The sequence below is a fragment of the Pezoporus flaviventris genome, unplaced genomic scaffold (assembly GCF_033815535.1).
Source record: "Pezoporus flaviventris isolate CSIRO_AGI_PZ_B2104156 unplaced genomic scaffold, CSIRO_AGI_Pfla_v1 ptg000041l, whole genome shotgun sequence".
NCBI classification, from domain to species: Eukaryota; Metazoa; Chordata; class Aves; order Psittaciformes; family Psittacidae; genus Pezoporus; species Pezoporus flaviventris.
The window spans coordinates 5,168,750-5,191,750 of record NW_026892589.1 but is presented as its reverse complement, the minus strand read 5'-3'; the positions used below and the strand labels follow the sequence as shown (position 1 = coordinate 5,191,750).

The following is a 23,001-nucleotide window of genomic DNA, read 5'->3' as shown; positions in this document are numbered from 1 at the left end:
AAGCCCAAAGAGGCTTCCAAATTCAGATCTAGGCACTGGTCCTGCCTGGAGCAGGGGGAAGAGCAGTCCCTGGAGAGACTTCAGTAACTCCATTTGACACAGTTAAAAGCCTTCCTCAGAGCTAGTGCTCCATGCTGGTTCCTGCCCTGCTGTCCTGCACCCTGCGTGACTTGCTGCCTCCTTCCCCTCAGATGTAGGCAGTATTTTGCCCAATGTAGAGCAAACTCTGAGCTCACTGAGAGACAAGAATTTCCTCTTGAAGCAACTTTTTTCCCCCTGAAAAAGCTTTCATGTTTTCCTGAAGAAATTTTAGTGTCAAATCGAACAATTTTTATTTTAAGACACCCAGCATAAACTATGAAGTGAAAAAAAAGCAGAATGGTGAAATAAATGCAGAATACCCCATTTCACATTGTTTTCACAGTGTTTTCTAGTTGGGGACCTTCCAGAAATCCAGAACTGTCAAACTCGATCTCAAAAATGCAAGTTACTAAGATAAAGTTTTATAAACCCATTCAGAACATCGCTGTTACATTCACTCCCAATTTAAAATCAAAATGCTTCTTAAAATAGTTCTATTCTCCCAACTGTTGCAAAAGATGTTTTCAAATGCTCTTCTGACATTCAACTAGAATTTATTAGACTTGAGCATATTCAGACTTGTTAGTCAGGTCCCATCAATTCTCTTTTGGCAAGCTTTCATCTGAGTGTTAAAAAAGTCACATTGTCACAAAAGTCTGTTGAATAACATCCCACACAGCACTTCCAGGCTGAGGGGAATAGCCTAACAAAGGTAATTTCTAATTTCCTCTTACCTTTCAAACATATTTGCAAGTCCGTTTTGTCCTTTTTGCGCAGATCTCTATGTACTGATATCCTTTGAATATCCTTGCTCATGCATTGAACCGTTTCCTAGGGACGGTACATCCTTGTAGCAGTAACCACTTATGTTCCCTTAAAAGCTCTCTGAAGTGTACCATTTGATATTTGTACTGTTCTGCTCACAGAGACCAACTCATTGAAACTCATTATGTTTGAATTCACAGTACGAGAGGAATGCACATGTAATCATTGACTAGGTGAAGTGTCAAGAACCCACACCTTTTAAAATGCATATTTTAGCATCCACAAAGGTTGTGTATCACCAGCAGAATCATTCTGTGTTCTTGAATTCAGTTACTACATGGTGCAAACATGAATTTTCCCACACCTCATCACTAGCTCTTAAGTTCTGAGCAAATATGTGGTCATCTTAAGTAGAAGTGCTCCCATCTCATGTACCCTCACACCCCTCTTGCCTAACCCACTGGCGCATTGTGGCTCAAAAAGAGAGGGATTTCAAGTGTGTCTGTAACTTGCAGCTTAAACCTAGACACATGAAGCTGTGATTAAGTTTGGTGGGAATAACCTCTCTGCCAAAGGAAAATCACTGCCTGCAATGTGAGGGCACCTGACCAGCTCACATACCTGTTCTTCAGTAATCACAACTACACACTACTTTAAATTGTCATTGGGTTTAGTTCAGATTAACACTCCTGTCATCTAGCTGCAAAGAGAAGATGCAATGCCTGTTCTGCTACCCCTGCTCCCATAGCAGCACCCTCTGGCAGGATGGATGGCAGAGCAGGAAGGTAGGGATGAAGAAACCTGCCCTCCATCACTTATCCTCATTGAGACTTTTAAGCAACAATCCTACATACCTGTTTGTGCCACATCTGGAAGCATGGTTGCAGCTCAAAGGTTGCAGCTCACCTGCCATAGAACGGGGTAGCATAAACCCCAGTAGCAACCCAGACTCAAGGTAATGAGTTGCACAAACTGTCTTTGTACTCAAACAACTTGGTTACAAAAGCTGAATGCCCATCCAGAATGCAGCACAGGCAAATCACAGCAAGAGTTCAAGCTCACATGCCTTGTGGCCAGGTGGCTGTCCTGTAAACACAGGATGAAGCAAAGTCTGCCTGAATGCCAGTCAACACTGCCTGATGCTATCTTTTGACTACTAGGATTAGTCAACTGGTTAATGTCTCAATTCCAAATATGCTCAGTCTCTCTGCCCCACTCCAACCTTTGATACACCAGATCTTTACCGACTTCAGAAGGATGGTACCTGTACTACAATGACTCATTAACGAAGTTTGGCCTAGCTTCAAAAGTAAAAGTATTTGAGAACGTGCTTCCCCTGCTTCAAAATACACATCTTCTTAATAGCAACAAAATGGATTTCTCTTTGTCGTTTACATTTGGTAAAATCAGTACTATAAAACAAGAGCATTACAGCCTTAAAATATTTGGAAGGGATTTAGGATATGCACATCTTTCAAATACCCCTTTCAACTTTAGGACTATAAAACTATGTCCCTGAAGTAGACCTAGGTCAGAAGAGTGCTTCCTGTCTGCAACCTGTATCAGAGGGTGCAAGGTGACATGAAAATGCTGCTAGCTGTAAGAGATCCCTGTTCTAAATCATAATTACCCAACTGTTACTCTTCATCCCAATTGCTGAAAGGCAAGTTTTAAAACAGTATGCCACCAAAATGAAGCAAATTCCTATGTCCTTCATGGGCAATGCAGTGTCATCTCTGCATATTCTTATCAGCACAGAGCTGGAGTAACTTGGATGCTCCTCAGCAAGTTACTCTTTCACTTATGTATGAATAGAGTTGAGGATAGGGTCAGAGAAAGTTACGAAACCTGAAGTTAGTGTTTCTGGTTCTGATATAGATAAATAGCTTGCTACATACAGGTTGTGCTATGCACAACTCCCTCATTTCAGTTTACATGGTCTTTGGGAACAGACAAGTATCTTTGTGTAGGCATTAATACAATAGATAATCCTGTTATAACACAGCCTTGCATGTTTCAAGAAGCAAAGCCACATCTCAGAGTAACACCATATTTAATGCAGCTACATGGCTGCCTTGCTAATCTCAACACAGAATTATAGAACCCATTACAAAAAAAAAGAAGAAAAGCATCTCCTGCAGGGCTTGCTGCCTCTTTCCACGTGTGATGCTCACGGCATGGTCAGCTTTAAAATTATCCAAAAATTAGCATGTGCTATTACATTGAAACATGAACAACAGAGTGAAAGCTCCATTTGTTTCTTCTGAAGGAATGCATCTGTCAGCATTTGAAGCAATGCCTTCACAGCTCTTGTAATAGAACTTGCAGATACTGAAAACCCCCAGGCAACCTGAAGGCACTTCTAGGTAATTTTCCTTTTTGCTTCCTCCCTCACCCCCACTGATTTTTTCCATGGGGATTTCATGAAGCAACACCAGCAACAACTCGCACAACACAGATCACACAATCACATCTACTGTTAAGATTCCTCCTTTTATGGCAGGACATGCAATCCAATCCAATCCTCCATTTCCTGATGTTTTAACTAACACCTTATTGGAACAGAAGCGTTAGAAGATGCCCTAATTTTGCAGGTTAGCTAATTTTTTCCATGGGGAAGTCTTTCCCCTCTAATAGAACAATGTTGCGTTCCAATACTACCTGAACAGAAGCATCAAATAGTACCTTGAGTGTCCAGTAACACAGAGATGTAAATAAGCCTGCAAAGTTTCTTCCTACAAAATTTTCCTTTCTGATCCCTTGCTCCACTCCTCCGCCTTTGGGGCCCCCAGTGGAAGTCAGGTACCACTCGTGTGTGTAGCAGACAGTCCTAATATAAGCTGGACACCACACAAAAACCACTAATGAAAAAGATCACTGCTGAAAAAGTCCTTGAAAACAAGTGACTAGGGGAGACTCTTAAGAGAAAAGGTACTACAGGAACTGGAAAAGTTGCCTAGCGTGCAATAGGTCAAACTGACTAAGAGCATGGGCACAACAGCTGACTTTCAAAGCTGAAACTAAATAAGCAGATATTGGGTCAGAGCCAAACACCTCCTTCCCCTCCAATGAGAGTTGATTCCACTATAACACACCTGCTCAAAGAGGAGGAACCCACTAAACTCATTTTATGAAGTCTGGTTTCTGATGATAATCCGTAGGTGCAAAGGTAAGCAATGAAGAGATAATTGGAAAATGAGGAGGTTTATTACCCTTTCTTGCCAGCCACATAGCCCAGTTCTGGTTACATTCTTCTACGCACATAGGTAGCTGAAGTAGTGTCACTGGGACTTCTAGTGTGACAGCTCACAAGGCTCCTTGGTTGATTGCCGTGCAGAAGGAGCAGCGATTCACCTTTGACAGAGAAAACTGGGATGTGCTTAATAGGGGAAAGTTTTGATAAAGCCTTTTGAGGTTGTACTTTTCTGACATCAAGGATTTGTGCCACTGGCATATTAATAAAATTGTTACGGTCCCAATGGGTTCTGAATCTATAGTTACTATAATTCTAATGATATTCCAGACGTAGAAAAGAGATAAATCTAAAGGAGACGATGATTAGACAGTGATATAAGATCTTCAAATGGATTATGACTGATACATAGATTATACAGTTTAGGTGATAAGAAGGGTCAGCACATTGCCTGAGCTGTCTTAGAAAGGATATTTCTACATCTTGTGTGATCTTGTTCTGCCAGATAGAGGATGTATGTATGAAAGAAGTAACAGCTTAGTAGTGGTATTCTGTTTTGTAAGAGCACTGTCTTGATTTTGATAAATAAGGATGTTAACCTTTCCTATTTTCTGTTCAAATGACTGGCTGTAATAACTCAGTATGCCAAAATGAGCATAAAGTCAGTAACAAGGACAAATTCATTAAGCCTTACCTAATTTCAAGTCTTATCTGACAATAACTGCAGATCTTCTGCTCATCCTTTCCAGAAAAGGGCATCTGCCCTCTGTTCAAAGTTTGTCTTATCACTTTTCCTCAATTTATTTTCCCTCTGCTACTTAGACTCAGTCTTTATGCATAAATTTTATGTGTATTTGTGTCAAGCTCCACAGTTTCCAAAACCTACACCAATCTGTGCTATGTATTTATCAGCTTTATGAAGCCCTTTCATCTTTGCAAACCCTTTCTGCCCGGCCATCAAGGACTTGCAGCTAACAGATATGCCTTTCCCACAGCAGCCAGCTCAGCAACACAATCCCAGACAGGCTCCCCTCGAAGTCCTGGCATAAAAGGGAGGAGAGGGCTACTGAAGGGAGGGGGAAAGAAGAGAGAATAATGTGGGGTAAAGAAGAAAACCTAAACTGGTAGAAGAGAAAAACAGGAAAGGAGAATGAAGGAGGCAGGCAGGAGGACAAAAAAGTCTAAAGGAAAGGAAGAAGCAATAAACAATGCCCGTTCTCAAGGCTAGATGCTTTCTTCAGTTTAACCTGACTGCTGCAGTTGGATCTATGCTTCACATACACGTGGAAGCTCTCAGATCACACATAAAGTCTGGACTTTCTTAGTGCTCTGCAGAAGGGTTTACTTAATGTTATTGTCATAGCAGGCAACTATTTAATATTTCATAGACTGTAGAGCATCTGGATAGCAAATAAACAAAAAACTAGATTCCAAAATAATTAATGAACTCGAGCCTGCATTCACTGAAGAGGAATCAGCAGACTTCAGCAGAACTTGGAAAAGAGCTCAGTTTCCAACTGAAAAAAAATGTGGAGCTACCTGCTTAAATTCACCTTCTTTTGCTAAATCAAGGCTCTACAGGTTGAGAAGTCTTTTAACCGCCATGGAGCTGGTTTGAATAACTTTGCTTCTCCTGGAGTAGCCATGGTCTGACTCCTGCTTGTCATAGACTTCTAGATCAGAAAATATAGCCCAAGGACTGGGACCTTGTGTTGGATTAGAGAGAAGAGCCTTGGTCCTGGGAGGCCTGCCTTTGACGTATTAGAAGGGCATCAGCACAAACAAAATAGCTATATGGGGACAGAGTGGTTTTTTAGTGAGGGATGTGTACCTCTTCCACTAGAGAGGTAACCAGAGCTGCTGGATTCAGCTTCAGTAATTGGCATGAGATGGAGATACCACAGCGTAAGAAACAGCCAAGAGCAGGACCAGGTCTTTGGTTTCCAAGCACAAGTAGAAGAGGGGCATTCTTTTTGTTCTGGTAATGCGCATACAGCCTTCTGCATGATGTTCTGGTCCTTCATGTGTCTAAATATTCATTTTCCCAGACAGAATCTGTTCCTTCTCACACAAATACTGTTGCGCTTGACAGCTCCTTACAACAGAAATTTCTTTACAAACAATTAAATGTTACCTGCTTGGTTTAGTTCAGGACATTTCTTTCTGTTTCACAGGCCAGTTTCCCCATACTCAACTAATCCCCGACATGTGCCCTGCTGAGTGCTGTCCCTGCTCTGCATCAGGAGCTCTGCTCTCTCCCACAGCATTGGCCTATCACTCTACTTCTCAAAGACACCCCCAGCATCATCCCATTGTCCTGGCAGCTTTTCTGGCTCTGCACCTGCCTCCTGGCCCTCCGCTTTGTTGGCAGGTAAGAAAGAAACCTGTCAGCGCTTGACCTCCAGTCCAATAGGGTTTGCATTTCCTAGGTTATATTCCAAAGCACAGAATGACGTGAAAAGAGGAGCTATGCAAGATCTGTTGATTTCAAGCCCAGAAACTAACTTTCTCTGAAAAGGACTATTTTTCAACAGGACATTGACTTAAGTAAGAATTTTTCATCTTTAAGAAACTATGAAATCTGCCTTTCAGTGTTTGTATAGCTCTGACCTCTGTAGTAGTCTGAGTCTTTCCTCTATCAGATAAGCACTTATCTTAATGGTGCTGTACTAAATATAAAACTAGGGTCAAATCGTGACTCAGCCTTATGACCCTACATACCAACTTTTCATAGACCTTTTCAACCCAATAAGCAGTGAAGACCAAGTAGGGTGGCAGATAAGATACCTTCAAAGGGTTGGATGGGCCATGAAAAGGTGAAATATCTTGCCCACTGACCTGAGTAAGATCCCTGGTTACTAGACTCCCAGCTCCCTTCGCTGATCTCAGCCTCTGTCAGAAAACTGAATTCCTCTGGAAACCATTTAGTTAACGTACTGCTGATCCTATCAAGCCACAGTGTTAAGCAACAACCCTAGGGGGTGTTCAGATTGCCTGGACAGAGACTCTGCTGCCCGTGACCTGGACTTCATTAACTGAGAGAATCCAAAGTCAACACAGTAAATCAAAACCTGGCAATCCCTATAAAAGAGAAAGACTTGCTCTTCAAACCTAAGCCTGAAAGCTTGTGAAACAAAGGTACACTTTTATAACTATGATTAAAGAGCTGGAAAGGCATGCAAGAAAGGGAAAGAAACAACTCTTCAACTTCACACCCCAAAATAAGGAGATGGTAAGATAAAATCATGCTGTTTACTCACTGCTTTAAAAGCTCTGTTCTCCCTGCGTGCAGTTCAACTTTGGCTAGTGACACCAAAAGGCTTCTGCCTTGCTCTCTTCCCCTTACTCTTCAATGGCTCCCAGAAGCAGGGATTTCAAAAGCAAGACTGGTCATACAGAGCCGAGAGGCAGCAAGTCTTTATATATGGGAGTGGTAAGAGAGGGTGATGTACTCATACCTTTGAGCAGTAAAGGCATGCCACCCTTCCCCCTCCCTGTCCCTGAAGAATTGCTGGCTCACAGGGCAAGCTGAGAACAGAGTGGACAGACACTTTCCATGCCGCACTTCCTCACAGTAAAGGGAACAGCATAGAGGGTGGGGATCAGGGAAAGACCAGATTTGAATGGAGACAATACTTTGATGTTAGATACTCCCAGGAGTGAATCTGTTCTGGCAAAGTTGTTTCTTTCCTCTTCTTCACATATCAAACAATAACTCTGCCAGTTGCTGGTTTTGCGTGTGGCACAAGGCCTGACAGCAAGTGTTACGGCAGTGTTGCCCCCACACTCACCCTGTTAGGGAAAAGCCCACTCCTTGCACTCTTCGAAGTTAGCTGATGCTGGAGCACTGCCCTGCTCCATGGCCATACAAACCGGGAGCTCTGTGGAGGAGAAAGAATGTGTATCCCATAAAAGGTGGTGTCCTGGACACTGACCTGGGAAGCTCAAGAGGCATATCCTGTCCTTCTCCATCAGAGGAAGTCTTGTAGTCTGTGAATGGAAAGGAAATCTCCCAAGGATGTACCACTGCTCTCCAAAGGGAAAATAGTTCACTTTCAGCTTCCTCCATTACAGTTTTGTTGATCTTTCACTGAAGTGTTTGACCATGAAAAACTATGTCATGAATTAGGACAAGGTTTGCCTGATTCAGAGCTATAAATTACTGATTGAGTATCTCTGGGATAGCTGTATAAAGGAGATGCCAAGGCTAACAGAAGATATCCATGTGTTCTCAGCTGAGGCAACTGGAAAAGGAAGAAGCCAGCCCAGGCTTTCACACAGTGGAATTCATAGAGTTACTGTCACTGACAATCAACAGCACAAAGATCTGCAGGATCATGCAACAGCAGCCAAATAAATGCCACCAGCTCATAGAATCGAAATCCTTCACCAGCAGGAACCTCCACGGCTAGCTCTTCGGTTTGGGTGGGGAAGGGAGATGTGGCAATGACTTGCAAACAGAGCTGCTTGTTGCAATGCATAGTGAACTGGACTGGAGAACGATCTTACTTTTGCCCGTTCCCAGGTTACTTTTCAGCCAGAGATCTCCCCTGTCCTCTTCACATTACATTGTGCCAGCTTAAGTAAGTGAGCTACCTAAAATACTGCAAGGAGTGTTCCTGTATACCAAATCATGGTCCAAATCTCCCTAAGGAATAAGCCTGCTTTGAAAGCGTGAAGAGACTCAAAAGCATAGAATCATAGAATCGTTACGGTTGGAAAGGACCTTAAGATCATCCAGTTCCAACCCCCCTGCCGTGGGCAGGGACACCTTACGCTAAATCATATCACCCAAGGCCTCGTCCAACCTGGCCTTGAACACTGCCAGGGATGGAGCATTCACAACATCCCTGGGCAACCCATTCCAGTGCCTCACCACCCTAACAGGAAAGAATTTCCTTCTTATATCCAACCTAAACTTCCCCTGTTTAAGTTTTAACCCATTACCCCTTGTCCTATCACTACAGTCCCTAATGAAGAGTCCCTCTCCAGCATCCCTATAGGCCCCCTTCAGATACTGGAAGGCTGCTATGAGGTCTCCACGCAGCCTTCTCCAGGCTGAACAGCCCCAACTTCCTCAGCCTGTCTTCATACAGGAGGTGCTCCAGTCTCCTGATCATCCTCGTGGCCTCCTCTGGACTTGTTCCAACAGTTCCATGTCCTTTTTATGTTGAGGACACCAGAACTGCACACAATACTCCAGGTGAGGTCTCACAAGAGCAGAGTAGAGGAGCAGGATCACCTCCTTCGACCTGCTGGTCACACTCCTTTCGATGCAGCCCAGGATACGGTTGGCTTTCTGGGCTGCAAGCGCACACTGAAGCTGGCTCATGTTCATTTTCTCATCAACCAACACCCCCAAGTCCTTCTCCACAGGGCTGCTCTGAATCTCTTCTCTGCCCAACCTGTAGCTGTGCCTGGGATTGCTCCAACCCAGCTGTAGGACCTTGCACTTGGCATGGTTAAACCTCATGAGGTTGGCATCAGCCCACCTCACAAGCATGTCGAGGTCCCTCTGGATGGCATTCCTTCCCTCCAGGGTATCCTGGACACCACACAGCTCGGTGTCATCGGCAAACTTGCTGAGGGCACACTCAATCCCACTGTCCATGTCAGTGACAAAGATGTTGAACAAGACCGGTCCCAACACCGATCCCTGACGGACACCACTCGTTACTGGTCTCCAGCCGGACATTGAGCCATTGACCACAGCTCTTTGCGTGCGGCCAGCCAGCCAGTTCTTTATCCACCGAGCCAGTTCTTTATCCACCAATAAAGGTACATATGTGAGTTAGATCCCCTTCTAACTGCTGGAAGGCTGCATAAGAGATTTATTTTTCAGATCTAGGACAAACTAGCTTTTTCTTACATACGTAAGATTTGTTGACTACATTTGCATTCCCCTGCAAATTACATAAACATGATCTCAGTAAACTACTCCCTCTTGCTCTGTTGCTTTGGAAGAGGGCTGGCTATTGAGTTGTTGGGATCAAACCAGAAACAACTGAATTGCTGGGATACTGTTATCCAAGGAAGAAATCTGCACCCTTGGCAGGCATTGTGCAGTACAACCACAACTGCAGCAAACTCTTCCAACCCCATTTGCTCAAGGTGCAGCATGTCCTGTACAGGGTAGCTTGGAGACACCCTGAACACACTATGTGGGTGGCAGAGCAAGCTCAACCAAGTTGTAAGCAGAAAGAGGAAGAAAAGTCATAATAGGTCCCTTCCCCTGTATCTCCACTGATACTCATGGTACAAGAGGGAATCACACAGGGGAGGCTGTGTAAAGATGCCTAACAAGTAACAGCGTCCAGTACTCACTACACCTACAGGAAGACCCTCAAACTCCATAATCTGTCCAGATCACCAAATCTTATCACCATCACCACAAGAATGTTTAGTAACTTAAGAGCATTTTGAAGGTACTATGGGGGCTAGGGAATCTTCCAGGCCAATATGAGAAAAACATTCATGTCCCCACTTTAGAGACAGGGCAACAAACAGTCTTCACAGGGATAAGAGCATGTCAGTGTCAAGGTTGGAATAAGGAACCTTCCCCCCAGATTCTTCTAATGATGTTGCTAGACATCACCTCTCTTCCCTGTCATGTGTCTGATATATTTAATAAATCCAGACGCAGTTGGAAGTGACAAGTGCAGAGGCTGACGATGATCTAACTCCACAGCGCCTGCAGCTCCGTGGGCTGTTGTTTCCAAATATTCTCATGGCTTTGGTTTTTCCCTCGCTGTAAACAGGAAATGAATAAAACATGAAGGTAACACTGTCTCCTTGTGAAAAATGACAGCAGATTAGATTGCAGGAGAGGAGCTGGGGAGAAGTTCAAAGTGTTTGCCCTTTAATGGAAAACGCGTGGATTATTATAGAAAGTTGCTGTGTGACTAATTGCTGTTAAAGTCTAACCGAAGCAAGAGGGCCCTGAAAACAGAGGAACAAGGGCTTCATCCAGGAAGAGCCAAGGTCCACTATACAGACCTTCACAAATCTTTTTTCCGTTCTGCCTCAGAATCAGTGGGATTCAGAGGAGCAAGGCTCAGAAGGACATGAAGAAACACTGACCCAAGGCTCAGCCCCACAGAGTTCTGTGTGTGCAGCCTGCTCAAACTTCGCCTTAGGAGAGCTTTAATTCTTGGGAAGTCTCACAACTTCTTGTCCCTTTCTCAGCTGTTTCTGCCGCAGAATCAGCTCTGCCAGTGTCGGAACAACAAATGAAACCTCTCAGCATAAAATTCAGCACATCTTGGTAAGCCAGAATCAGCCCTGTATTACCTTAGTATTGCAAGTTTTGAACTGGACCAATTAGTACCTCCTGCCCCATAGCAGGGGCAGGGCTGGAACCTCTCAAAGAGGGATGGGACAAAGCAGCAGAGGCCAGAGGCAGTGCAGCATCCCCAGATTTGTTATCCCCACTTGTCAACCTGCATCCCCAGGCTTGGTGCCTGCCTGGGGCACTCAGCTGACATGGCAGTGGGAACCAACCCATCTTCCAAGGGTGCTGCAGGAGCAAAGAGCCACTGATGGCTGTTAAATTGCTCTGTTAGAATTTCTACCCAAGAGGCTTTAGATGAAGAGCTAATTTGCACTCAGTGTGTGCAGGGGCTAAGTACTTTCTGACTGCACCTCCACCAGCCTCCAGAGGCCAAAACCTCTTGGGGATGATCACACAAAAACAAGAGTTTCATGGGCTGGGGAGCTCTGATTTACACCACGGCCCTTTTTCCTGCTGTGAGCAGGTGAGGAAGGCACAGAGTAGCAGTACAGTTAATTCACATAGCACTACATAGGAAGGTCTCATCCATGCCAGACAGTTCACGCCATAGTGGAGAATCTGGACTTCCATTTCTTTTAATTTCAGCAGTTCTCAGCACCTCACACTCTGTTTGCTCCCCAGAACAACAGCCTTGGGAAATAAATGATTTTCCTTTCTAAAGATGTCACTCCCTGTAGCTCAGAGTATTCTCCTAGCCCTTCAGGCTCACAGTTAAGACTTCGGTAACAGTTCATCTGCGTGTGCCCGTTTGCAACCCAACAGTTTTGACCTTAAGAGGAAAACGTACTGTACAGGTTTAATCTTGATAAATAACTTTCTTGAGCCACAGCCCACATGTGGGATGGACACTATTGTACAATGACTCCCGTCACAGCCCATGCTTCAGCTGAGCAGTCAAGCATGTTCACCTTCCACCAGCTCAGGGGTACACACTGAAATCACTGGATGATTCCATGCTTTCCAAGGATGGTGGTCACACGTTACATCCAAAATGACCACAGAGACTCGAAAGGCCTCTGCATCTGAGCGCAGAAACCTGGCAGGTTTAATGTTCACAGCATCTCCTCCTCCGGGCAGAGCATAACATTGGAAGGGATAAGTGTTTCAAATACCAACAGGTCTCCCATCCTGAGGGAGGCAACCTGCTATCAGGCAAACAAGACTCACATCTCACGTGTAGGTTCCAAAGCCCTAGATGTCAGAAAACAGTCCCTGCCTGGTTTATCTGGCCCCCTGTCCAGCCTCCTTTAGGCTTTGTTTTGGTGCTGCAAAGGGCAGAGAGATGGCCATTGCTTTTGAGATACCAGAATCACAGGCTTCTGCCTCAAAGCACTTGCAACCTATTGTGGAAACTGTGAACATCCAAGTGGGCTGGAAGCAGAGGCTGCACCACCATGGCTCCAGGGAAGACCCACTTGCTATGGCTTTGGGAGCAGCATGCATGCCACAGAGGCTGGATAGAGAGTGCTGCACAGGGGCCCAGCTGGCACACGAACTTGGCCTCTCCAACCTGCACAGATGGGCTGCCCTGCATTCTCTCCACAGCCTCTTTCTGTTGGGATAGGCCACATGCCTAGTGTTTTCCCATCTGCTAAGCCTACACCTGCTGCCCTTTCCACTCCAGTGGGAATCACAGATCCCTTTACCACATTTCAACCTGGTCTCTGGGGAAAGCCTTGCTTGTTTTCCCAATGTGCCAGGGTTGCAGCTAGCTGGCAGAGCAGGCAGCAGGCCAGTCACACCTGCATAGCACAGCACAAAGGGATATGAGTGAGCAAGCTGCTTTTACCCCACCCTTTATCAACCTGGGACCCCGACCACTGGTCCCAGACAGAGAGAAATAGCAACAGATAGGAAATTACAGGCATTCCTCTGGTTCTGCGCTCTCAAAGTTCAGGGTGCTTCCCACAGGTCAAGAGGAGCTGTACTACAAACATAGGCACCCCTTATACTACAAGAGCTGCAGCAGCCAGTGCCATCAGGCACAAATGGACATTTGCAGGGGGGCAAGCGGCCTCGTCCCTCCCTCTCAGCATGGGGGAAGAGGTGAGGTCAGCCTGGTGTGAAATGGGGTTTGGGTGAAGCAGACCTTGTGGACTCAATGAAGCTGCTCTCCCATGAGAGCTCCCTTGGCCAGAAATCAACTTTGAAATCCAGTGGTGCCAGGCAGGCTTCTGCAGAGACAGAAGACTAGATAAAAGAGACCTCTTTTTTGTATTCTTAAGAGAGCAGGAAGGAGAAGGGATCAGTTCAGGGCTCAGTCTGGCTGTTCAGATCTGAGGCTACCAGAAAACACTGGCTGCTCTTGAAAGGGCTTCCTGCCTTCCCCTATGCCACCCTGGCTGCCTCACTGGCCCTGCCACAGAGATCCCACCAGCCTCGAGCTAATTTGGGCTCATGGGAGAGAACACAGAAACACAATGGTGACAGGAATGAAAGGCAGCAAATAACACCCAGGAGACTCAACCTTATCAAGGAAAAACATTATATCAAAGGGGAGCTGTGAAGACAGGGAAGAGCCTTTTATAAAACCCACAATTGAGCCAAATCCTGTAGTTTTCACATGTTAGTCCCCCAGAAACCCTATCATGAAGACTGACCCAAAGGGGGACTCAGGTGCCAGGTCAGGTCACCGGCCAGACTGCACATAGAGCAGTAAGGCACTCACTGCAGAGCTGCTGTTTGCTCTGTGTGTGTGCTTTTTAATTAGTTTTTGTTTGCAAAGCATCTCTTCCAGAAAAGACAAACTGCATTACTCGCAGCTTATTAAAATCACACTCATAGTTTCTCAACTGCTAATTACACCCACTGCAATTAAGGCTGGGACGCATGTTTGGGGAGCTGGGAGCCCAGCTGTCATACACAGCCCCTGCCCTCCACCTCTCTAACCAGCCGGGCCAGGCAGAGCCAGGCTCAGCCACAGCAACGAGCTCAGCCCTGCCCAGAACTCAGCCCCCCGACATTCCCAGCACAGCTGCTGCCATGCCACGAGGGAAGATGATGCATGTAAGGCCAAGCGTCTCCTTAGCACAGGGAAATGAGACCACTGCACCAACCTCCCTAGATTACAACTGCTGCATGGGTAGGGGCTGGGGAAGGGAAACATGTAGCCTCGGAGTTACAGTGCTTAGGTTAGGAGGGTGAACAGGGGTTTACTCCTGTTTCTACTGCTAAATTATTGCAATAAACCACACTGATTGTCTGAGCCTCCATTTCCTTGCAAGTAAAACAGAGTTTGGGCTTCCCTGTCAAGAGGCTCTGGGGACAAACTCCAGAAAGGACTCTTCCTGGCACCCATCTCACACAAACACTTTAAAGCCTACGTAGACTGTGGCACACCAACAGTCTTGAATTACACAGGGGAAGGCAGGAAGCCCTAGAGACTTCAAGTCCCAAAGTGAGAAAGCAGTAAAGGAGCTTACAGACCTGTGAGAAGCCGGGAGCTCGCTAGAGAACCCACCGTGCCTCCGCACCGATCGATCCAGGAAAAGAGCAAGTGCAGGTGTGCAAACAGCCACGCAGGCAGCATAGCCCAGCACCTGCCCGAGGCCAGAGCTTTAGAAAAGAGCTCTCCAGAGCACAGATGGGACCAAGTAAGCTTTGGGCAAGCGGGGACTTAACACTTAGCACTGGCCTCCTGCTGTGAGGGGATGCTCTGGAGAATACCACCTCCAGGAAGATGGAGCAGTAATTAGGGAAAGCTGATAAACACTGCATCTGTTTCAAGATGAGCTTCCTTCCCACTGAAATCCTCACAGTTTCAGTGCACAGCAGGATGCAAACACATCCTTTAATGACTTCCTGGAGCCTTGGTTTCAAAGATCAGTCCCTTAAAAAGCAATAACATGCCAAGATCAATAGCAGCCCCAGAAGAGCTCTGAGCATGCCAGCTATCACTACAACCAGTTGCTTATCAGGTGCTAAGGGGCAATTTAACCTTTTCACATTTGAAAAGGCAACTGAGACTTCCTAAGCAATCAGGCTTGCTTAAGTACCAAGAAAGAAAGTAAATTAGTAGGAAAATTTACATTTCAGAAACAGCGTGACATGCCTGTGCAGTATGTCCTGGAGAGGGAAACCTGCAGAGCTCCATGGGGAGCAAACCAGCAGACGCAGCTCACAAGCAAAGAGAAGCAGAGCTCACAGACTCCTGGATGTGATCCCGAGGACAAAAATACATTTGTCTCCTCCTTGAATGACTTTACTACTAACTTCAGAAGCTGCTGATAAGAAGTTTTGGGAAGCAGGTATCAGATAATGATTTTTAATCCAAGTTACAGCAAAGATGGAATGATCAAAATGTCACACGGGAAAAGCTGAGCAGGGTGCCCTGCTAGAATGAACATGCTAGAGGCAGCATGTTCAATATATTTATAACATATATAATATATAAAATATGATATATATAATATATACTGGCGGCCCAGTAATGAAGTGGCAGAAGATAACATGGAGGTAGCAAAGGACATCAGGAAAGTTTCTAAGAGCTTGTGAAAAACGTGAAAACATTTGAGAAACAGGGCAAATAAGAGCAGATGAAATTCAATATAGAGAAATATGAAAGTCTGTCTGTGATAAACCAATATGAAGGATAGATACATTCTGATGGGCTTGAGTTAGCAGCTCTTTTCAACACCATTAATTCTCTTACACAGGCAGCAAGAAGGAAGCAAGAATTTGTTAGCTCCTGATTTATCCCCTCTTATTTAGGGCTTATAAATTAAACTGGGTCTGTAAAGAGGAGAAGTATTCCTTTGAAAAGGATAAAGAGGACAGGGCAGAGTTAAGAACCAAAGCTGGCAAACCAAGCTACAGCTATAGACGCTTTTTGACAAAAATAACAACTTAGTACAAGGAACTTACCTAAGAAATGGCGTAACAAAGGTTATGCCCAAACAACCTATACTTGCATTGAAAAAAAAAAGTGTTTTACAATCTAGGGTATTCACTTAAGTAAAGCTAGCTGTAGCTCCCCTTGGAACAGCATTGGAATCTATCCAAAAAGGAGAATTCCAGTGAGAGGTCAGTACTTTTGTTCCTTAAAACACGTGTGCAGCGTCAGAGCATGCCATGGGAACGCAATGCCTGAAAAGCAAACGCAGGATTCCCGAGAACTTCAAGCCTTCCTCTCCCTACCTGCAGCCTCTGGCAGCATAATATCACCCAGCCTCACCTCACCTCCAGCCTCGGAACAGAGTCACTCTCCCCGCTCCATCCGCCCCACAGACACACCTGCGCGCTGCGATCCTACCTGGAACTAAGTGGGATTTTCCATGCAGGCGGTGCGGCATCTCAGGGGTCCTCCCAGCACATCCCTGCCTGGCCCCCTGGCCCAGGGAGAGGAGAGCCTCTTCTCCAGAGCGGCCGGGCTGTTCCCCTGCGGGTGAGAGGCTGGGTCAGTCCCAGTTCTTGTACCGGGCACTAGATGGCACAGACGGGAGGAAATTGAGGGTAGCCAGCCTGCGGTCTGTGGCATTTCGGACAAGGGGGTCTGCCAGTTACCCAGAGGAGGAAGCTGCCATGGGGGATGCGCTGCCAGCAGCAGCGTCCCGCGAGGGTGTCCCCTCCATGGGGTGCTCCCCTCGCCACTGCCCTGCTGCATCCCCTCAGCATCCCGTCCTGTCCCTTCCAGCCGAAGTGTCACACGTGCTTCACTGAAGCTGGATAGTCCTAAAAGGAATCATGCCCTTGCCTCCTGGACACGATCTGCTGTTCCTCACCAAGCACATGCCTCTGGCGTACAAACACCTTGTTTGCACACCAGCCCTGTATTTGGCTCAAACTGCAGCAAAAAGATGGGGGAAATCTCCGCTGGAATCAACTGTCCTGGAATCATCCAGGCTGATGCCTGAACAGGGCATCAGTCTGCAGAGTAACCAGCAGACACCAGCGAGTGCAGGGCCAAGTACCCCATCAGCAGTCCCTCTGGGTGGAGGAGAGGTCTGGGAATGGCACCCTGGCACTTTTCCTTTGCCCTGTGGGATGATGGCACAAAGCAGGGAGGCACTTAGTCACTGCTCTTCAAAGCATTTTTCACAAGGTAGCTCCTCTAAAGCAGTCCACTTCTCCCTCTGGTTTTCTTCCTTTTCAGCACTGCTCCCTGCAATCACTGACGCAGAACCTGTGCCCCAGAGCCTTCACAACCTCATCTTCCTCAATTTCTTTAAGGTGTGGATGAAAATTCCTTACAAGTGAACTGTGTAGACTGACGCAATGAGGCAAACATGGGCTAAGCCACACAGAACTGCTGTGGTAAGCACAGAAAAAGCCAAAACATTTTTTATGGCGAGGTAAAAAGTAGGGGAAGGTGGAAGGTTGTATGTTGGCCTCTGCTGTGCTGACATTAGAAATGCGCTTTGCTTCAAAGGTTAACAAGGCTAATATCTCTAGTGATGCTCTGACAGACTGTCTGGAAAGGCTCCATCTGCAGCACTGCACAAGGTGTATAGCATGTGCAGGATGGCACTGAGGTGAGCAGCAAGCTTTGTGTACAAGGCAGAAGCGGCACACATCGTGTTATCCAAACCAAATGTGACCTTGGCGAAGCCCAAAAGAGCTTTTGTGCTGAGCAGCTGGGTAGTGCCAGGTGACACAGACAAGACTCCTAGGAAAAGCCTGTTTGCTTTTCCAGTAGCACCAGATAGGCTACACTGCAGCCTTCTGGAAAAGACTGAGGTGAGCAGTACTACCCTTTCCTGTTTGCTCATGGCACTGCGCCGCAGACTGAAGTGGGTCTGGGGATCTCCTAAGTTCAAATCCCTCAGGGCAAATCCCTCAGGGTGCCTTAGGTGAGAGAAAAAACATAAATCAGATGCCAGAAGTTTAAGATCCAAATTCATCTATGGTGTAGCAGGACAGTAGGTCAGTTTGGCACAGTGGCTGTTATCTTTCAAAGGCTGGAGTGGGTGACACTGCTGACCAGGCCACAAGCTTGAGGGAGACTCATGTTAGCTCCAGGAGGCAGCTCCAGTCCAGTGTCCAGAGGCTGGCTGAGCAGGACAGAACAGCCAGAGAAGCCCTTCAACATTGGACATTCACCCACAGACTTAGAGACCTATTTCTTATCGCCCATCTAAGTCTAAATGCTGTGTCACTGGTGTGTAACAATCTGGCTCTGAAAGGTTCCCCAGAGGAGGAAATGCTTCAGAGAATGCTTTTATGCTCCAGTTCTCACTTCAAGCCCTGTTTCTTGTACTGTTCTACTAGCTTTTAAATACTTGGCTTTTTTTTGGTGAGAGATGTCTTTCTATCTTTGGATATAGATGGAGAAAAACTAGTCAAGCTGGAAAGAAAATCATCTGATAACTTTGCCAGGCCTGCCATGAACTGTAAACAAGGTTTTAAAAGTACTGAGATCTTTGGAGAACATGGAAGTCTTAGTCAGTGGAGTCACTTTCCTCAGCAGGAGGATTTCTTATGTGTCATCCTGATGGCTGCACTCACTTCACTCTGCCAGAGACAGTGATGGAGAGAGCACCGAGCTTCCCATGCAAACACCACTGGAACCCACCACCAGCACTGTCACGCTTCATGCCTGCTCAGGTCAGACCTTTACAGCCTGGCTGTCTTGTCCACATACTCCCCTGGAGGCCTGTGGTTGCTGTCAGTGGCTTAACACTGCTGCTAAAAGCTTAGAGCCAATACAATCTGTGCACTTACTGGTTTCAAACTCAAAAAGCAGCTTAGCAGCATCAAACGCTGCCTTCAGCCCCTCCTGTATGGGTTTAAGATGGCTTAATTCTGTTATGAACTGTAACTGCAGCCCATAGCCTGAAACTTGTGGTACTTTCTGAGCCAGGTTTTCTAAAAGCGCTTTAGAAATATTTTTATGAGACACAAAGAAAAAAGGTATCCCAGAGGACATATTATAAAATTTATAAATACATCAATTTATATTTATATATCAAAGTTATATAAAGAAATATATATATCTACCATATATATATATATGAAGAATATATCAAATATTTCTGCTTCTTGAAGGCTGGAAATGTGACAGCCCCATAGCAAGATACATTTTAAGTCCTTGCAGGGCTTTCCTCAACTGTTTCTTCTGCCCTAAACCATCCTTTCAAATGGTCTAATGTATGGTAATCCCTGGAGAGGTGGCAGGGCCTTCCCTTACACCTCCCATCAGCCTAATGAAAGCATCAGCAGGCAAGCAGCCACCTCTGTGCCCCAAAGGCAGGTGGCTGAACAATAAAGCCTGGGACCACAGACTGTCCCTGGAGGTGCCACTTCCTGGTGTTTGCTTCAGTAACTGCAGTTGCCCTGCCTTTTTAATTGTACTGTCCCCCTTTACAGGCTGATCAAAAGCACAGGGGGGTACAAAGGGACCTTGTGCTGCTGCCTTGAAAGGCCTCCTGCCAGTCACAGTAACTCCCCCTTACCTTTCTGTAGGGTTTCCTGAGGGTCTGTGTGTCTGCCAGGGGAAAACACAGAGCTGGGGAGGTCAGAAAAGGTGTCTGGAAAGCATGCACAGGACCAGGCAGCAAGAGAGAAGTGGATGAGGTGAGGGGAAAGAGCAGGGAAGAGTCAGGGCTTCCCACCACCTCCCTCTGAAAGCCAGCACAGGGCTGGAAGAGATACCCCATGCTGGAGGTGTGTGATACACTTCCTGAGTGGCACAGGACAGGTCAGGAAGGGCAAGGGCTTTGTGCTGAGCCTGGCTAGTTGCAGTGCTTCCAGAGCTGTGATGGGTGTCTCTGGTGGTGCTTTCAGAGCTGCTAATTCTGCCTTTCTGCAAGGCACTGCAGCTGCTGCAGTGGTTCAGTGCAAGACTGTGTGTTCAAACCTCGCGTATCTAGCTTTACACATGGCTTCACTTAGTCAAGATAATCTAAATGAAATGGGTGCAGCATGCTTCCAGAATGGAGGCAACAGAAATCTTCCACGTACCTCAGACTCTGAATTAATTCGTCATGAAAGCAGTGGAAGCTCAGAATTCTCTTGTGCTAAGAAGTCAAGTTAATGTCATGTGTCACTGAATGGACTGGTGACATTCCCTGTGCTTCCAGCGATGTTGTCCAATTTATCTGTGACCACAAAGATCACAAGCTGTTAAGATCCTCTATTCAGGCAATACACAGGCCAACAAATCTGCTTTTATGGGCCCTGCTAGAACTTCACTGCTTTCCCCAGTAATGGTGGGCCAGTGTCCATAGTTACTTAACAGAACTCTGCCATTTTTTAGCCACATCACTGCACAGATGCATGCCTCAGACCCAGAACACCACTAAGGTGCCTCATGGGCTGTAAAGAGAGCCTCAGCTGCAAGAAGCAAAAGGCTTAAGACCTATTTAATATTGCATGAGCTATTGCTGCCATTTGTCTATCAAGTGCAGTCTCAGCAGTGCCTGTCTGTGTGCAGTTGCTACTGCCAGCACCGATGCTGTGTTCACCTTTTATCTCCCCACCTCCACGTGCTCTGCAGAAGCATTAAGAGGATTTCTTCCCCAAAACTGCAGTGTCATCGACAGGGGGACCTTCTCCAGGCTGTGCTGCTTTGTTCAGTCAATAGTTTACAACTATTTGGGACTACGAAGCTTCCTACATACATTTCCCCTTGAACAGACCACAGCTAAAAAGCAAGTGCATTTGCCCCCACATATAAGGGAATTAAACCTAGACTGTGGACTAGCTCTTTGCATGTAACTCTCCAGGGCAGTAGCTCCCTTCCCTGCAGGAGGCTTGGCTTTCAGGGATCTGCCAACAAGCTCAGAGCCATGAGAAATAACAAGTTGGGAGCTCAGACAAGCAGGCAAACAAAAGCTGAAGCTGTGACAGTATGAGGCAGTCTGGCAGCACAGCCTCACCACTGCCTTAATCCTCTTTCCCTTTTTAAGCACTACATTAATCAATTACGTTTCTAACCCAGCAACAACAGTCAAAAATGTAACCTTCATCATATACAAGGCAAACATAATTAGGATTGTGATTCGAATCCAGCTTGAGCAGCATACAAATCAGAACAGCCTCAGCAAGCACGCAGGTGTGTGAGTGAACCCAGTTCCTCCCAGGCAGAGGCAATGAGAATTGCGGTCACACTGGGAGCACCACAGCATATTTATTTCAAGGGAGAGGGCAGTGACAGAGCTCTGGCTGCAGCGATCCAGCTCTGCAGCGCTCTGCTGAGCACTCCTCAGACAGGGTGGTGGCATGTTATACAGTGCACACTCAAGGCAACCCTCCAGTTGTGTCAGGGAGGAAGCCACAACCTGCCCTACCACAGAATATGAGCCTGAGCTCCCTGCCTAGCACTGCGTATGCCACAGAGCCTACACAGATGAGACAGTACAAAAATGAGAGGCTTTGGCAACCTCTGAGCATGGTTGCCAGTGTGAATTCGTAAGGAGTGAGCAGTAACTATCCCCTTCCCTGTTTACTGACAGGCAAAGTGAAACACAGGAGGCTAAGCATGCTGTGCAACGGCAAGAGCAAGCCAAGAGCAGTCAATGAAAGCATCAGCCCAGACCTCAAAAGCAATCAAAAAGGCAAAGAGAGTGCTAGGAGACAGAGCAAAACCATAAACCTCACTGCTATTGGGTAGCTCCAGGGTGCATCTGCATCCCGATGGCTGTTGTGCCAATTTGCTAGAGGCTACAGCAGGACTAGAGAAGGGGGTGGGAGCTGGTTAGGGGTGATCTAAGGTCTACAAAGGCTTCTGGATGAGAGCAAGATTCTTCAGCCTAGGAAACAGAAACTTGAGAGGTTTATCATTTGAAAGTAGCTTAGAGAAGATGAATAAGGAATGACTGCCTGCTGCCTCTTTCAAAAGCTGCAAAGCATCAAAAGAAAACTCTAAATGACAGATTCAGAACAAGGTAAATATTTCTTCACGCAACACACAGCTGAACAGTGGAACTCATGGCCATAAGATGCTGTGGATGCCCCAAATTTGCTCAGGCTCAAAAAATGTAGGGGAAAAACCTGTGAAGGACTATGAAATGTAGAGATCCCCACCTCAAGAAATTTGCAAATTAGAGATGGTTGATGGCAAGGAGTGTATTCAGGAACAGAGTAACCTGCAGCCCCCTGTTTTTACGCTCCTCTCTAGGCATCCTCTATCAACCACTGGTAATTCAGGATTCCAGGGGAAAGAGGCCTGCAGTCTGTTCCAGTACAGTTACTATGCTGTTTCTGCCACTGACTGAGCTATCCTTGCTCAAAAGGCCAGGAGCTGGGAGTTTTCCCATTACTGGAAACTGGGATGAAAACAAGGAGGTGTGCTTACAGCACAGAATTGAGTGACTAGCGAGAGGATTTCTGTTAACCTTTCATTTTTCCCATTTCTCATTTTAAGAAAGACTGTTGGTAAAACTCTTTTGTTAGCCATGCTGCACCCAGCTAGTTGCAGTTGGCAGCACCTTGTACAGCTGTGTTAAGGTTAGAACAAATTAATATCCTTCTGAGAAGTGCTAATATATCCACTGGGATGAGGTGGGGCCTCAGTGAGAGACCCTGCAGTCCTCACTCTGTCCTACCCAACAAGCTCGTGAGCTGCTCTATCCCCCTGTAATGCAACCACAGCAAAAAGGAAAGGGAAGATGGGAACACTCCTGTAGATTGGTATCCCCCAGGTATCCATCCTTGCCTACTGGCTCAGTCTCTCCTGGGGCTGCACAGGACCAGAGGATGCACTCTCTGACACAGTCTACTCTTCCCAAGCAAA

The 23,001-nt window shown here is 46.3% G+C and overlaps 1 protein-coding gene across 9 annotated transcripts in view; it reads right to left on the bottom strand.

Moving 5' to 3' along the window:
- The window catches only part of GGT1 (gamma-glutamyltransferase 1), a 61,711-nt gene that overhangs the window by 16,513 nt on the left and 22,197 nt on the right, over window positions 1-23,001 (bottom strand). Inside the window, exon 4 of one of the 9 annotated variants that reach the window (XM_061466004.1) lies at window positions 16,582-16,707. The exons of 2 other annotated variants lie outside the window; for them this stretch is intronic. Coding sequence is in view for 3 of the 7 variants with exons in the window: in XM_061466001.1 (XP_061321985.1) it covers window positions 7,975-8,108 (134 nt within the window). In the remaining 4 variants the exon portion in view is untranslated. Of the gene's footprint in view, window positions 1-815; window positions 967-1,700; window positions 1,887-6,877; window positions 6,997-7,830; window positions 7,899-7,974; window positions 8,120-16,193; window positions 16,315-16,581; window positions 16,708-23,001 lie in introns of those variants that run through there. 6 more of the 9 variants (XM_061466009.1, XM_061466001.1, XM_061466006.1 and 3 more) reach the window with 6 other exon arrangements.